The sequence below is a fragment of the Egretta garzetta genome, unplaced genomic scaffold (assembly GCF_000687185.1).
Source record: "Egretta garzetta isolate BGI_Z169 unplaced genomic scaffold, ASM68718v1 scaffold1, whole genome shotgun sequence".
NCBI classification, from domain to species: Eukaryota; Metazoa; Chordata; class Aves; order Pelecaniformes; family Ardeidae; genus Egretta; species Egretta garzetta.
In genome coordinates, this window is record NW_009258542.1 from 262758 (window position 1) to 279647 (window position 16890).

General features: G+C 46.4%; 1 protein-coding gene and 1 long non-coding RNA gene across 3 annotated transcripts in view; both read left to right on the top strand.

Moving 5' to 3' along the window:
* LARS1 (leucyl-tRNA synthetase 1) overlaps positions 1-5375 on the top strand; it is a 33094-nt gene extending 27719 nt beyond the window's left edge. The window contains exons 30-32 of one of the 2 annotated variants that reach the window (XM_035902816.1): positions 1252-1347; positions 2316-2448; positions 5008-5375. In XM_035902816.1, coding sequence (XP_035758709.1) covers positions 1252-1347; positions 2316-2448; positions 5008-5213 — 435 coding nt within the window. In that variant the 3' untranslated portion in view covers positions 5214-5375. Of the gene's footprint in view, positions 1-1251; positions 1348-2315; positions 2449-4517 lie in introns of both variants that reach the window. The other variant, XM_035902818.1, reaches the window with a different exon arrangement.
* Positions 5376-7828: 2453 nt separating this feature from the next.
* LOC118453230 lies at positions 7829-10783 on the top strand. Its single transcript, XR_004843135.1, has 3 exons — positions 7829-8725; positions 10112-10307; positions 10505-10783. It is a non-coding gene; the product is annotated as an uncharacterized LOC118453230 (long non-coding RNA).
* Positions 10784-16890: the final 6107 nt, after the last annotated feature.

Sequence of the window (16890 nt, forward strand, 5' to 3'; positions counted from 1 at the left end):
CCCCCCCCCACCTGTTTCAAGAATTAGAGAATACATACATATTGGAAAACTTCATTTAGTAATCTGTACAGTATGAAATAGATGTGGTTTTATTGGACTTGTCCCATACCAGAGCGAAGTCAAGCACAAGCAACAACTTTTAAAATACCTGTAAAGCTGCAAAACTCACTGAACTCTAGGGGAGGGAGCAGTTAAACAGTGGATCTGTTAAACGGTGGATCTTTCATGCAGGAGAATCTAGAGAAACTTAAGAACTGGGCTATGAAATCTCCTGAAATTTAACAGAAATTGTCAAGTTCTGTAACAGGGCAGAATTACCCCACATTTCTGTGTAAGTTGGAACTGGCTGGCTGGCCATCAGCTCTGCTACAAAGCGCTTTGGGGTTACTGTGGGCTTGTTGAGATTAATGTAAACTTAATGCAAGTGTGCTGTCACCGCAAATGAGCCACACTGCGTGTCGACCTATGTTAGGAGGGGTTACCTACATAGCAGGTGATTTGGCAAGTCAAGGGAAATCATTCATCTCCACTCAGTTCTGCCGAGCCTGAATTCAGAGTATGTGTCAGTGCTGTGCTCCCCTCTCATCCTCCCTGCCCTCAACACACCCAGTTTAAAAAAAGTTGTTGAGGACTTGTGTCGGTTGAGCAGAGGACCATCAAGGTGGCTGGGGAGAGCCTAAAGCGCGTGACCTCCAACAGGAGGCTGAAGTAGGTGGGCTTGTTGAGTCTGGCTGGGGGGGAAGATCTCGGAGAAATCTTCTGCTACTTGGAGAGTTACAAAGGTGATAAACCTAACCTCTTTCGTGGCAGTGGGCTGATAGTCAAACAAGGGACAGTAACCGGGAGTTACTGCTGGGGTTGCAGCTTGTGAGGCTGACATGGGACATGAAGAGAAGTTGTTTTGGTTTTTTTTTTTTTTTGTTTGGTTTTTTTTTTTTTTCTAGGGGAGCAGTGTAGTGTTGGAGCAGGGTACCTGGAGAGGCTGGGGTATCTCCATCCTTGGAGGTGGACTTTGTCCAGCATGGGCAGTAGTCTCACTTTGAGCGGGGAGTAGGTGACCCTCAGAGGTCCCTTCCAAACACTATGTTGTGATTTTGGTGTGCTATGTTAATGCATATTACCTTCTGCTGTACTATACAAACAGTTGTTTGATAGGCCTGGTAACTCCTGTTATTGCCTCCAAAATGATTAAACTCCTGTTTATTTCCCTCCCCCCTTCCCCCCCGCCCCCCCCTTTTTTTTTTTAAACAGCTGGATCACATTGAAGTGAAGTTTGCATCTGAAGCAGAAGATAAAATAAAAGAAGACTGCTGTCCTGGAAAACCATTTTCCATATTCAGAACTGAGGTAAAATCAGAAATTCAGATGTTGGAAGTCTGAAAACTTAATTCAAAACAAACAAAAGCAAATGTGCCTTTTAAAAATTTTAATAACACTGGCTTTTTTTTGCCTTTGATCCAACACCCCTTCAAAACAACAAACATCTCCTGAGAAGCAATTATGATTTTTTTTTTCTTCCTCTGAATAGAGCCCTAAATGCGCTTGTGATTGTACCTTAGCTTTAAGGCTCTTCCAGTCAGCACAGTTTAATGATTTGACCTCAAGACTGTTAAAAATAGGTGACCCGAACATGGGCATATTCTTATATTTGTTTCTTTTAGGCATGTGCCTCAACTACCACTTTTTAGGTAAGGCAGATTGTATTCTAGTTAAAACATAGGCCAAAAATAGAGCATTGAGGTCTTGTGCAAGTACGGCTGAATCTTACTTCACCACTGTTATTCATGAATTGTTGTGTTGCTGCTTATACTTGTTTTAAAGTATTATAAATTTCCATGTGAATTTTTGTATTACTGGTTTGCTGAATCCTAAAGTGATTTGTATTTAATTTATCTGTTAGTTTATACCGGGCTAGTAAATGGCATTCAGTTGCACAAAAATAAAACCTTTCAAAAGTATTCCTACAGCTGTGTCATGGAGTCTTGGAAGAATTAGTGAGTAATGAATAAGACTAGTGACACTGTAACAGTGGTATCATGTATGAATATTTCTAGCTCTAATACTTTTCAACAATAAAAATTTGATTGATGTCCCTAAATAAGTCTTAAAAACTTGTGTATGCTGTGGCTTATGTTTTGAAGACTTGTGGGAGCGCTTGCATTCTGCCACTGGCAGTCAGTGTTTCTAAATGAAGTTTATCTGTCCAGAATATTCATTGGTAGATGATATTTGTTTGGTTTTAGTTTCATGTTTCCTCTGAGGCTTGGATCACAAATACAGATTCTCCTTTAATGTTTGTATTAACTTCCTTTCAGCCCAGTGTGTCTGTATTTTTGGTGAACCCTCAACCATCAAATGGCCACTTCTCTACAAAAATTGAAATCAGGCAAGGAGACAATAGAGAGACAGTGATCAGACGCTTAATGAAGATGGACAGAGGAATCAAAGGTAAAACACTGGCGCAGACATACAGCTATCACACACTGATTAGATTAATGTTTCCAGGAGAGAGTGGAAACAAAAGTTGCTGATGTTTCTGCTGCTGTCATAGATCCTTAGGGGGGAGCAAGAAGTTTTGTGTTTGAGGGAACAAGAAAAGAGGCGATCTGCAAATAGGCAGGTTTTTTTATGGGGTTTTTCTCGTTAGTTCCTTGTTTTGCCACTGGTACATTGAAACCTAGTTTGGTACACCGAAACCTAGTTTCAGCCAGATATTAATATGGAAGGTATTTCCCCCTGTGCTTTGAATTTCCAAGAAAGAGTTCAGTCCCATAACTGGTTATAGGCAGCTTCTGCCACTTCCATTTTGGAGGCCAGGGCTGAAAAACAGTTTACCAAATTTATTTTTCTATTTAGCCTACAGTGAATTAATTTAACAGTGGCTGCATTGGCTCCTAATAATTTCTGTCACAGTTCATAGTGGAAAACCGTCTGTTCACTTAAAACTGGGATTACTGAAGAATTGCTCAGTCGCCTATCAGTTACCATTGTTTATGCCAAACTTGAACTAGCAACCTCTCTGGGAACTAGACTAATATTCTCTTTGAATCCTCTGAGCTACTTCTTCCCTCTCTTGTATTCTTCGCACTAATACTTTATTTCAGCTGTTAAATGTTGAACTCTGCAGTCCATAAGAGACACGATAAGTGCTGGAAGAATTTCTCTGAGAGCACTCAGTCTATGGGCAATAGTGAATTCCAGTGTGAAAGCATTAAGGCAAAATAATTTCATCACCTGTGAACCTGACTTTGCATTTAAGCTGTTGTAATGCTACCTAGTCCATCCCCTGATGTTAGCTGGTTGCCAGTAGTGGAGACCCAAGCGAGAGCGGCCGTGGAGCCAGAATTTGCCGCTGTGTCTGACAGCATCATCACTGCTCGCCAACCAACAAGAAGTTGGTGCCCCAGTGGTGCTGCAGCAACAGCTCCAATAAAGGTCTCCAGGCAGAGCTTGGGGTTGCTGCTTTTGCTACAGCGTATTTACTTGGAGCATGTCGAGTGCTCTGAAGGGGCTGGTGTGCTGTGGTTTAGGAACCCGAATGCCATCACAGGAAAAAAATCCAGCTCTATGGAGGTTCCTTTTTTTGGCAAAAATCCTGATTGCTGCCAATAATTACTTTGCCTCCTCTTGCTGCTTTGCTTTCTAAATGGTTTTCTGTCTAGTAACTTCATGCAGGGCTTTTCTGCTGCCACGTAAGTTCTTGAGGTGATGTGCACTGACAAGACAGAAGCGGAGAGATGCTGTTTTCATCTTTGGCACTGTCTCATGGCGTGGCACTGAGAAAATCCTGGCCCCTTTCCTGTTTTTTTTTTGCCTTGTTGCAGTTGGAATAAAAGCTGCCTCTTAGGAGTCCTGCTGTGATCAGTTTAAATGTTTGTGGCATCTTGACAGTCTAAAGGTGGTCTTTGTAAGTAGCAGTATTTCAGGGTGGCTGCTTTTCCTTGATTTTTCTTGGAAATAAGCAATGTTTTTTCTAGCCTACTTGTTGATAATTTTAGAATTCCTCACATATCCACCTGCTTGGAAAGATATTTTAGGAAAACACAGAACAGCATGATAAAATTTCCTGTCTGACATTGTTGAAACAAGCATTAAGTCTCTGGCCAGTGTAATGAATGAAAATGGCTTTCTTCAAGGCGCAGCAGCTGTGTTTGTTGAAGAATGCAGGAATTAAGAATCAAACAAATCTGAAGCACTGTGAGCTGGGTATAAAAGGAAAACTGGACCTCATCCAAAAGCGTGTGACAGCAGAGTAATTTTTTCTTTCTGTATCTTTCAACAGCTTGTGTTTATATTAATGTTTATCTGTAGAACAAAGATGACTCCATACTGATGGTGGTGCATACGGAAAGGAATATATGATAAAGTACATAGCAAAATACAGGCAGGAGGAAGTGCACTGTATACATAGTAGATGTGTATGCATATCTACTAGCCTTCTGCCAGGTGGATATTTTGAAATGGTTGAAAACGAGTGAGGTTAAACAGTGCTTTTCTCACTCTCTTGCCTTTTCCAGAAGGTGTCACTGTTCTGTTGGTGCACAGGGGCTCAAAGGTTGGACTTGGAGGAAGGCTTGGATTTTTCTTGGTCTGCTTGGCAGTCTTTTATTAGCGTGCATTTTAATAAGGAATTGTATTTGAAACAACTCTCACCTTTCCCTTTCTGCCAGTCTCTGAAATTCATGCCTCAGTAAATGATACCATAACTGTTCAGTTACTGATAAGCTGTCCCAAGGCCAGATAAGGCAAATTTCGTGCTTAGAGTGTGGTATTGGGTGATGTTATTTCTGTGTGGTTTATCCCCATTTTGGCTGGTAACTTGCTGTGTAACCACTGAATGACATCTTTGTAGCGGGTGAGAATCTTAACATTAATGTTGTTCCTGAGAGAACGCATTTCCTTGAAGCAGATATAGAAGTACCAAGTATTAAGTATTGCTTTATTTCAGTTGATACTATAGCTTGTGCATAGATCCCATAGCCTAACTAGCCGGTCTCTTTACTGCAGATCTCTCTAAAGTGAAGCTGATGAGGTTTGATGATCCTGTGCTTGGGCCACGCCGTGTTCCAGTCCTTGGCAAAGAAGAAGCAGAGAAAACACCTATTCTGGACCAAGCCATCTTCCACATTGACCTGGATGAGAAACGCGTTCGCGTTACTGAGAATGGCCTGACAAGGGACATTGGTGACACAATTGTTTATCTAGTTCATTAAACTGGCGTGTACCTGGCTTGATCCCTGGCAGTGAGAAAGTTCATAGAGTGACTTTGAAAGCATCTGTAATGAACCAAGATGAGAATTTGTTCTATAAAAAAAAAAAAAGCCCACCCAAACCAACCTAGTCTTGCATGCAGGTTCACCCCTACTCTTTTAAATGTGGATATAATAAAATTATTTTCCTCTGGCCCTTTGACTTTTCTTGAAAAGAAACAGTTATCCAGAATCTTAACGTGCCAAATCTTCCTTTTCAGCTGTGGCCAGTGTTTTCAGAAGCAAACTAGAGTACCACGCTCAGAATTCCGCTCTCTCTTAAATAGGCCAGGGTCTGGGTAGGGAAGTTGGTTGTAAATCTCCAGTAATAGAGGGGAAAAAGTTGCTTGTACACTTCTGTATTTTATTTCTCAATAACCCAGGTGACTGAACACCATTAGGGCACTCTTACACAGGCTAATTCAATGTAATTCAGAAGTAATTCGATGCTGAAGAACTCTTAGGCAAGAGTGAAATATTAAAGTTTCTGTGCTTCTGAGCTCCTATAATGGGAGCGCCTGTAGCCAATACTGTTAGACTGACTTTTCCTTTCTTACTCTTCCATAAAACTGTTCATAAATCTATTTTAAGTAGAAAGGCTAAGTGTTCTTTTCATGATTTTAAATTGTGATGTTTTTTGTAACTTCAGGTCTATTGCAGGCTGCTTTTTCCCTTTTTTGAGTTATGAATCATCACATACAGCTTCAGGACTTCCGTCTGCAAATTCATGAAGGTGGCTGGTGACAAACAGCATACTTTGTTCTGCACCGTTGCTCTTGGGCAGCTTCACAATTCTTGATGCTCCATATGGCTTAACATTTGAACTTTCTCTAATAATGTGTTGCTGTCTGGGAGGAAAGAGCAGTGCAAGAGCCCAGGACTGCCATGCTGAGAGTGCCGAGTGCTGTTTCTTGCCCCTCCCTTTACTGTCCCTTTGAAAAGGCAGGGTTTGTGGTTGTACAGACGCAATATGAGCTTCTCTTTGCTCTTCCTTCTCCCCAGGCCCGCTAAGTAAATACTCACACAGTTCTCTAAAAAAGCTTGTCAAGAGAAAAAAGGTGATTTTCATAGTCTAAGGCGGTTCCTGGGCGCTGGGGGGATTGGCAAGTGGAAGGGTTGAGGTGAAATAGTCCTGCTGCTGCGGCTTGGGAGAAAAACTTTGCCAGCCCTAACCCTGATGGGCCTTTTAAGTCACTGGACTACCAGCGGGCAAGAGGAACGTCTGTGGTGGGCAGAGGTGTCTGCTTGTTGGTTCAGGTGAGCTCGTCCCTCCGTGCCCTGGACTGGTGGGCGGCTGGTGGTGCCTTCTCAGTGCAGGCTCTGGGAGAGGAGAGCCATGGCTGTGGCACGGCCACGCTGGTCACATCCCTTCATCGCTGCAGCTGGGACTTGGTTCTTTGCTTAAAGGTTTACTTTTGTGTGTAGGCTGAGATTTGAATTCCTTTCCAAACTGGAAAAATAAACCCCAGTACACACATCCAGAGCCATTTCTCATATGCGGCTGTTCTCCTTAGGTGTTTGGAGCTTGTTTTCAGAGTGTGATGATGAGATGCCTGTGCTAGTGCTGCTCTGGAACATGCCTTTGAGAACTCCATTTTTGTCTTCAGTTTGTGGCTGTTTCACACCCAGATACCATCTCTGGATTTCTTGCTCTGTACCAGTTGCTTTCCAGTGCAAAGGGTTGAAAGCGAGAGAGGTCCCCTCCTTCCTCCAGTGCTGGGACCCCTTTCCCTCCAGCCAGCCAGGCTGCCCAGCACCTTCCCAACAGCAGTGTGGCCTGGGGGACAACGAGGTGTTTCAGCAAATAGGCCAGGGTCTGGGTAGGGAAGTTGGTTGTAAATCTCCAGTAATAGAGGGGAAAAAGTTGCTTGTACACTTCTGTATTTTATTTCTCAATAACCCAGGTGACTGAACACCATTAGGGCACTCTTACACAGGCTAATTCAATGTAATTCAGAAGTAATTCGATGCTGAAGAACTCTTAGGCAAGAGTGAAATATTAAAGTTTCTGTGCTTCTGAGCTCCTATAATGGGAGCGCCTGTAGCCAATACTGTTAGACTGACTTTTCCTTTCTTACTCTTCCATAAAACTGTTCATAAATCTATTTTAAGTAGAAAGGCTAAGTGTTCTTTTCATGATTTTAAATTGTGATGTTTTTTGTAACTTCAGGTCTATTGCAGGCTGCTTTTTCCCTTTTTTGAGTTATGAATCATCACATACAGCTTCAGGACTTCCGTCTGCAAATTCATGAAGGTGGCTGGTGACAAACAGCATACTTTGTTCTGCACCGTTGCTCTTGGGCAGCTTCACAATTCTTGATGCTCCATATGGCTTAACATTTGAACTTTCTCTAATAATGTGTTGCTGTCTGGGAGGAAAGAGCAGTGCAAGAGCCCAGGACTGCCATGCTGAGAGTGCCGAGTGCTGTTTCTTGCCCCTCCCTTTACTGTCCCTTTGAAAAGGCAGGGTTTGTGGTTGTACAGACGCAATATGAGCTTCTCTTTGCTCTTCCTTCTCCCCAGGCCCGCTAAGTAAATACTCACACAGTTCTCTAAAAAAGCTTGTCAAGAGAAAAAAGGTGATTTTCATAGTCTAAGGCGGTTCCTGGGCGCTGGGGGGATTGGCAAGTGGAAGGGTTGAGGTGAAATAGTCCTGCTGCTGCGGCTTGGGAGAAAAACTTTGCCAGCCCTAACCCTGATGGGCCTTTTAAGTCACTGGACTACCAGCGGGCAAGAGGAACGTCTGTGGTGGGCAGAGGTGTCTGCTTGTTGGTTCAGGTGAGCTCGTCCCTCCGTGCCCTGGACTGGTGGGCGGCTGGTGGTGCCTTCTCAGTGCAGGCTCTGGGAGAGGAGAGCCATGGCTGTGGCACGGCCACGCTGGTCACATCCCTTCATCGCTGCAGCTGGGACTTGGTTCTTTGCTTAAAGGTTTACTTTTGTGTGTAGGCTGAGATTTGAATTCCTTTCCAAACTGGAAAAATAAACCCCAGTACACACATCCAGAGCCATTTCTCATATGCGGCTGTTCTCCTTAGGTGTTTGGAGCTTGTTTTCAGAGTGTGATGATGAGATGCCTGTGCTAGTGCTGCTCTGGAACATGCCTTTGAGAACTCCATTTTTGTCTTCAGTTTGTGGCTGTTTCACACCCAGATACCATCTCTGGATTTCTTGCTCTGTAACAGTTGCTTTCCAGTGCAAAGGGTTGAAAGCGAGAGAGGTCCCCTCCTTCCTCCAGTGCTGGGACCCCTTTCCCTCCAGCCAGCCAGGCTGCCCAGCACCTTCCCAACAGCAGTGTGGCCTGGGGGACAACGAGGTGTTTCAGCGTTGCCATCACAGAGCCTCCTGAGCATCTGTCATCGCAGGAACGGGAGCCTGATGCGAACTCTGCGCCCGCTGGAGGAGGACTTGCAGCCACCGGGGCAGAAAGCTTAAATATCCTCCGTGATGGGAGACTTTCGTACCCAACTCTGCTGTGGGTAAGCGCGTAAGCTCTCTGGCAGCGTGACGCAGCGTGGGGAGAGGGGTTTAAAACGCTCTGACCAAGATTCCAAGTGATGAGGGGTCCGTGTGCTCACATGGGGTCTCAAATATTGCTCTTTGGCTGTCTCCTTTCGAGCAAATTTGGCTTGAAGGCTGCAAGCAGAAGTCTCTCACGGAAGACAAAAAAAAGGATTTGGGGTTTCTGAACAGGCTGAGGTGGGTTCAAGATTTGCTCTGTTGTCTCTGGATGAGAAGGCTGAACCTGGATACGTGATCGCAGAGGCAATGTGTTGTGGACCTGGCACCCTCGTACTGCCCTTTGTAACTTGTCAGTGGATGTTCTTCCCAGTACGTGCATTTTGGTCACCAGTGCTCCCCAAAGAGCGGCTGAGGATCGGGTGAAGTGAGTTGATCAGAAAGGTTTCCTTAATTTCCTTGTACAAAAGCAGCTTTATTAATCCCAAGAAGCAGGGATTATGGCAATAAAAATCTGATACGTTGACAAAGCAACAGCCAGATAATCTGCGCAGGTACAATTTAGTCCAGAGTTTTAGAACAATAATTATTGCTTCCTTACTCTTTCATAGTCTATAGGGTTTTTTCCCTTTTGCAGCTGGCCAGAGAGCAAAGACTTTCCCATAGATGTTTGGGAGAGCTGGTTCATAAAGTGGGGGTGTGTGCGTGCAGTTTGGGGTTGGTTTTTTTCTGCCGTGAGGGGCAAGTTAACCAACGATGGCATTTCCTATAGGCTCAGTGTTCGAGTGAATCAGCCAAATGAGTTATTAATGAGCAAGAAGACAGAGCTAAAAAGCTGGATTTTTTTCTGTGATGGTTTGTTGGCTTCCAGGAGGTGTCACTGCTGTGCTGGTTCTTGTGCCTATTTTCCCAATGAAAGCTCATAACAGGATAAAGAGGCTGTCTTGGTATTAGATTTCCCACACTATTAACAAAATTCTGGCCTTACTAAGTAGTCTTCATGTTACGATTTTGTTTAGAGAAATCTGGAAAAGGAACTCTTTTTGACTGAGCCAGTTTTTGATGTATATAAATGCACAGCCAGGAGGAACAGGGTTGTTACTGTCATTTCCCAGCTCTTCCAGTTGCCTGCTGTAGCACCATGGGATATTTCCTTGGGTTTGAGCCCTTCAGTTTTCCACTGTTCAGGAGAACGCAGGGCTGCTTCTCTCTGCAACGTTGCGAGGCATAAGTAATGTTTCATACAGAAGGAGGTTAAAGTACTTGGGAAAGTTCAGAGGAAGAGCACGTGCCACCAGCTGCACGGCCTGATGCCACGCCGAGCTGGACGGAGCCTGGCACTGCACAGCGATGCCAGCGGTGGGAAAGTCAGCTCAGGACAGAAAGCAGGCTTCTCCTCTCTGCAGGTGTTTTCCGGAGTGGAAGGAGCACATCTCCATGACGCTGCTCTGCTGCCCGTCTCCGCACACCCAAGAGAAGCGGTAGGCTTGGATCAAGTTGTCTCCTATGCACACCCAGCCGGGAGTCATTCACATCACGGAGGCGGCGATGGGTGCCCAAGGCACCATCAAAACCTGTTCCTTCCATGTGCCTGTTCTGCAGGTACTTGATAAATTTGTCTCATTTAAAACCCAAACGCACAGCCCCTAGTGAGTTAAACCTCCCCTGGCACTAGCCAAGTGCTGGGCCTGCTTTTTGCCCGCTGGAGGGGTTTGGCTTTGGGGCGTTTTAGCACGGAAAGCGCTGTAGGAGGAACGTGCTCTTGGCTGCCTTGCAGATGTGCTTCACTTCTTGTCCAGTGGATTTGGCTCTGTCCTTCAAACCCGATTCAATGGAACGCTTTGAGATCCTCCTGCTGCCTGGGGGGTGTGAGGAGTGGTCGTGGCAGTTGGGAACTGGTATGACATCTGGGAACTGGTATGACATCAGGGCCTGGAGTGTGGTGATGTCATCTGCTCCATGCGCTGGGGCTGCTCCTGGTGCTGAGGCATCTGTTTCCATGATGGGCTGGAAGTCATTGCTCTGCTGATAGGATGAAGGTCCTGTCCCCACTTATTCTTTCCCGGGTAACGCCTTGGCATGGGACTTCTTTTCTTTCTGGTCTCAAGTAAGGAGTAAAGTTAGGAGTCCCCATCCTTCATTAACATTATAAATAATCTGATGTGTGCATATATATATATATATAAATCTATACAGAAACCATATAGCTGATGAGAAATGAAAGCTCAGTGTTGCATATTACACTGTGAAATATCTCTCTGCAGTGAGACTTGGGTAGGGCTCCTCTTCCTCGGGAATTGAGTTCAAAGCAGTTTATTAATCCCTCCAGGCTTTGCTGGCAGAAGAGAGAATTATTGACTCTGTGGCACCAGCAAAGTATCCAGAATCTATATTTTGTTTAAAGCAGAAACTGTTATTCTTCAGCAGTGCCTTATTGTGTCAGGAGGATTGTGTGACCTTTGGTGAATTATTTTCCGCTGAAGTGGGGAGCAGCAGAAATCATCATGCACGAGCTGGAGATGCACGTGAGCTGCCGAGCCGGGGAGAGCTGCCCAAGCTACTGGTGCCGTTGGTTTAGAATGGCCTCTCTTAATGTTTGTACCCTACTTTTGAGGATCACCGTTCGTATCAATCGGTTCTTGAACTGCTTGTGTGGCAGCGGTAAACCTTGGTGCTGTTGCGGAGCTGGGCTGCTGGCTCCGTCTGATTCGTGTGAAGGGGCTGGAGGTGCCCTCAGGCTCCTCCCCCCCCCATGTGGCCCCCGCTGTCCCCTGGTCCCATACGGGGACAGTGCACTGGGCTGCTGGGGCTTGGGAGCTCAGTGAGAGAGTGGCACCTGACCAAAACTTTCCACCCTGGAAAAATCAGTATCGGCCCTTGAAGCCCCTTGCGGTCCAATCCTGACTGGATCCTTACCAGAAGGACTAGAGAGCCAGAGAGCTGATAGCAGCACAGCTTTTAGCATCTGAGAGGTAATTTGCGGTGATGCAGCCATGAGATGCTGAAGTCCTTATGGGTATCATACTTTGCTCTGTGGAAGCACTCTTGCCTCGCTGTAAGCGTGGAGGGTGGTGGAGATGGGTGTGGAGCTCGGCGGCAAGGAGATGTGCGAGCAAGCGAGCCCTTGAAAGGGAGCTGGTATAGAATAAAGCAAAACAGTGGCACTAATCCCATGAATAGTCTTTCCTCCCCCACAAGGTCACTCTAAATATGTAGTGTGCGTGTGATTAAAAATAGACAGATCTTTTAATTTTGTGTGTTCTTGCTCCTTTCTCTAATGCATAGCAGAGCACGACAGGAGACTGCGAGGAGCCAGCCAGCGTGGCTGTCACCGCTGCCGCCGGGACTTGACCACCGGCCTCTTTGATGTCTGCTGCAAGAAGGCAATTTGTAGGAGTTTGTGTGGCTTCTTGTTACTCTCTCCATGACTTGGTAGTTCCTGCAGCAAAGAAACACCGAGATAACAGCAAGCTCAAACATGCTCCTGTTGCCTGTCCCACCCGTGGTGCCCCGTCACCAACAGCTGCCCAGGGTGAGCCAGGAGGGGCTGGGCAGCGACCGCCGCAGCCTCCCTGCAAACCATCAGCGGTGGCCCCATCTTTTGGGGGTCTGCGATGCTCCCCCACTGCCCTTGCCCACAGGCAGGGCTCTGGCAGCGAAGCACAGCTGCCTGCAACGCGGGTGCCCTGGCCGGGTACCCAAGCACCGCTAAAAGCTTCAAGGAGGTAAATCTGCGTTTTATCTGTGGCATAAAGGGGATTCAGTTGTTGCTCCTCTGATCTCTAAGCAGTGGCTGTTAGAGTAATTTCTGATCCATTAAGCAGAAATATGTGTCTAATAGGAATAGTTTTTATTTCTTTTGATGTTTTATTTCTTCAGTAGCGGATTGGGTTTTTGCATCCTCTTCTTCTCTTTATTTGGGCGAGGGTCACGTTACTTTCCTCCAGGTTTCTTTTATGTCTTCCATAATGTGTGAGGAGGAGAAAATCATCACTGCTAATTTGCATTAAGGATGTGAGTTAGATTCAAAGGCGCAGAGCATTCAGCAGTGCTTTCTGAAAACAGTTCTTTGGGTTTTGCTCTGACACCACTCTAAAAGTTGGCCTGCTTGTTTGATGGAGGGAGGTTTATAATGCTCCTTCGCTAAATACGTGGGAGCTGGGGTTTGCAGATGTCTGCTGGACCTGAAACAACCCGGGGGACACAGCGGCCAGGGCTGGAGCATCCGCAGGGAGCCCAGCGGCACTGGGGCCCTGCCCTGGGCAGCAGTTCCTGCCTTGCACCTTTCCCCGCTCCGGGGTCTCAGGCAGAGAAGGCAAACCCAGGCTTTTGATCAGTTTTTCCAGTTGATGCTTTTCTTTGGTTTCTGGTTTGGCTGGATCAATTGGGTCATGAGAAAATTGGCACTTGCAGCGTGACTTAAAACTGGAGGCACAGCTCTGACCTCCAAACCTCTGTTCTCTACAGCCTGACGTAGCCTTCTTGTAGAGCCTAAAGTGCTTTCCTTCAGTGGATTTTGCTTCTCTTGCTGTGCCAGCTGCTCCCCCAGGTACAAATCCAGGCGTTCTCCTCATCACGGAGAAGTGGGAAGGCTGAGGCCCTCTCATTTCTAAGCTTTTAGCATTTTTAAAGAACTTGCTTAAATACTGCAGGGGTTTCATATTAGGAAAAACTTCTTTACTGAAAGGGTTGTCAGGCTCTGGAATGGGCTGCCCAGGGAGGTGGTAGAGTCCCCATCCTTGGAGGTATTTAAAAGAAGGTTAGATGAGGTGCTTAGGGACATGGTTTAGTGGTGGGATGGCAGGGTTAGGTTAAAGGTTGGACTCGATGATCTTAAAGGTCTTTTCCAACCAAAGCGATTCTATGATTCTATGATTCTATGATTCATAAACGGGGACTTACCAATGAGTTTAGCAGGACAGGAAGCATTGCATTGTTGTAATCGTGTACTGTTTAACATACTGTTACGGTGTTACAAAACAGATTTAAATGATGTGGTTGCACAGCAATGGTCCAAGAGCATCGGCTCTGCCGGAGATGGTGTGTGTGTGCTGGATGTATTTACTCCTGAACTGCAGACAAAAGGCAACGCAAATGAATTGCAAGAGACTGCGAAGGCAGAGCACTATTGAATTTACTTCAGGCAACAGCAGTGAGAAAGCTAAATGCGGGGGTGGGAGTCCGCGCTGCCCTCCTGGGTGCTCCGATGGTAACGCTGTTCGTACTTGTTTCTCCTTTGGTTCTGCTGGAACGGCGTTTCACAGACTTTGAGGTCTGCCTTCAGCGCTGTTGGGGGTACAGCTGGCAAAGGGTTTTCCTTCTCCCACTGAACAGCACCCATTCACCCAGCAGAGGAGATGACACCTGGCCCTCACGTGTGGGGGGACTCAGTCCAGTGCTGGAGATGGCATCTGCCATGAATACGGGGACATTGCTGAAATCGAAGCAAGGTTTTGAAATAGAGCAGTTAGAGGAAAAGAGGGATGTTTTCTGGTGTAAACCTGTTGGGGATTGGAGAAGTTCAGCTGAGATTTTTCTTGTCTAGCAGCCTTCAGAATTTTAGGACATGCAACTGTGTGGATTTACTACCCAAATGCACTTGCCCCGCTGTAGGACCTGGGCCATGCTGCTCAGCCCAGCCTGGGGTGGTGGGTGCCGGGGGTGCAGCCTGGCCTGGTGCTGCGGGCTGAGCCAGGGAGCGGTGCCAGACACGGGTGGCCTCTGCGTGGGGAGAGCTTTTCCCTCGCGGGGGGCTTTTGCTTGGGGCCCCCATCGCCAGCAGCTGCCCCCTTCCCAGAGATGCTGCTATGGCTTGGTGCCCACAGCCAGGATCGACGTCCCAGAGCGCAGCGCTTAATAGTGATCTTGTTAAAATGATGTAAATGTGAAAAGTTCATGTGGGGCTCAGTCCCAGAGAAGATGGATCCCGCCCCCTGCCCCCCCGCTGTTTGCACCCGTGTGGGCAGGATCCTGCAGCCAAATTCCTTTTTCGATCTGAAAATCCCTTCTGTTACCTTGATGCATTTTTAAAGCAGAGCTAATGCATTAAATCCAAGGAATTGCCCTGTCTCCCGTGCGGCAGCAAAAGCAGCATTTGTTTTATAATGGAATGGCAACTCCAAGCAACTTCTCATGTTTTTAAAGTACTTTGTAAGAGCAGGATCGTGTGTGTCTGTGCAGCTGCTCTAGAATTGCATCGCCTAGAGCTGATGCTGTACAGCATACGCTGCTGTGTAACCGGGGTAGCAGGGAACAAGGAGCCCTTTCAAGCCAAGGGGGAGATGCAGCCAAGGGCTTGCACCCGCTGGGCATCCTCACGTCCTGCTTTTAGTGAAATCTGTGCATGTCCAGCACCCCTCAAAACCTGTCTTCCCTGTGTTGAAGGTGTACTGGGCGGAGGATTCCAGGTCATGGGCTGAAATGAGCTACCCAGCACCTGAGCGCAGGGTAATTCACTGGGTCTGGGTCTGGCCCATGAGTTTGCTCTTGCTGTGGCGTGATCTTGGCAGGGCATGTGGGATGCAGTGGAGAAGCTGGTCCTTGGTGGTCCTCTAAGCCCTGCTTGCTCTTCCAGGGGACCCTTGGTGGAGACCGGGCAGCACTCCCGGCTGCTGGCCGCCTGCTGCTAGTCAAGTGGCCCGAGACCTGGGGCGGGGGGCTACCACCCAACCCCGCGGGAATGCCGCTGCTCAGCTGAGGGTGTCCTGGTTAAACAACCTCCTAGCCAGGGAGCCTGAGTCATGGTTCTCTCTATCCATCCAGTCCTTCTCCCTCACCACCCACCATGCAAAGTGCCTTATTTTTAAAAATAAAAATCATGAGGATTTTACAGCAGCCTCTCTCTTGGCTGCTTCTCATCCCCTTCGGTATGTTAAACCTGGATATAACACCCAATAACCCTGGTATGTTAAACCTGGATATAACGCCAAATAACCCATTCCTCCTGCCAGATCATCGTTATCACAGCGGTTTCCTGTACAGTGGCTTTGAGAATGTGAACCTAAATTGCCATCCTCACCTGGGACTTACGATCTGAAAACTTAGTGCAGATTTGTTTGCTGTTCTTGGGAGAGCAGCAGTGACCCACTTGTTCTGCAGCTGAAGAGTTCATAGCAAAGGGGGGAGAGCCACGGTGCATCAGCAGGGGATGAGGCTGGAAGCAGGACCGGGGTCCTGTCCTGGGCTCTGACTGTCCCTGCCTCCTGGGACTCTCTTCTAACCATGTAAAATGGAGTTAAAGTGCTGTGCTCTCCTCTTGGCCAGAGATTTCAAAGCACTTTAAAAAGAAAAGGAGGTGGGGGAAAAAAAAAAAGGCAACTAATGCTAAATATTATTGTTATATTTGCTTGTAGGTTCCTGCTGGGGCAAAGAGTGTCAAAAATAGAAAGCAGGAGCTCAAGCTCAGACTGACAAAAACCTGAAGTTGGAACCTGGCTGGCATGATGGAGAGCAAAGCTCCTGTTCCCAGCCTCAGCGCCAGGTAACCCCCCTCTTCCTTGCCGTTTGTTCCCGACTGGCAAAGCAGCAACCCGAAATAAGAAAGTGAAAATAAACATTCCTGGAGTTTTTTTCATGCAAAAGATTTTAATGGTAACACAGTAGCTTCCATGGGATGGAACACCGCATGCGTCGGGTGCTGAAAGCTTTACCACGGCCTGTGTTTCCCCCGCGGTGACCCCCACCAGCCCAGCCGGCTAATTTGGTTCCGCACGCACGCTCCAGCTCGGCTCTGCCACTTACGCTTCCAGTGTATAAGGTGCCGTAATCCATTTGGCTCCAATTAATTTAATTAATCTACAGGCTTACAGATCTAAACGTTGGTGCTATAAACTTAGACAAATAAACTTCCACAAACTTAAAAAGTTTTTAAACCATTGTTTTTCAGTTACAGAAGTACAAAATAAATATCCTGAAGATTAATACAAAACAGAAAATGAGTATCTTCTTGTTTATTGGCTTCTTTCTTCTCCCTAATAGTATGTTAAATTGAAAAAACCTCTTTAAAAAAGGAACTTCACATCATGGAAAAAATATTAAGCGTCACTGAATTTGTACAAGTGTCTTTAAACAATAAACTAAATGTATGTATTTTATTGGTTCCTCCTACCCATCACCATATAAGAGACGATTATATACCCTACTGCTTCTAAACATATACATGTAAAAATAGTCATTTCTGGTTTCT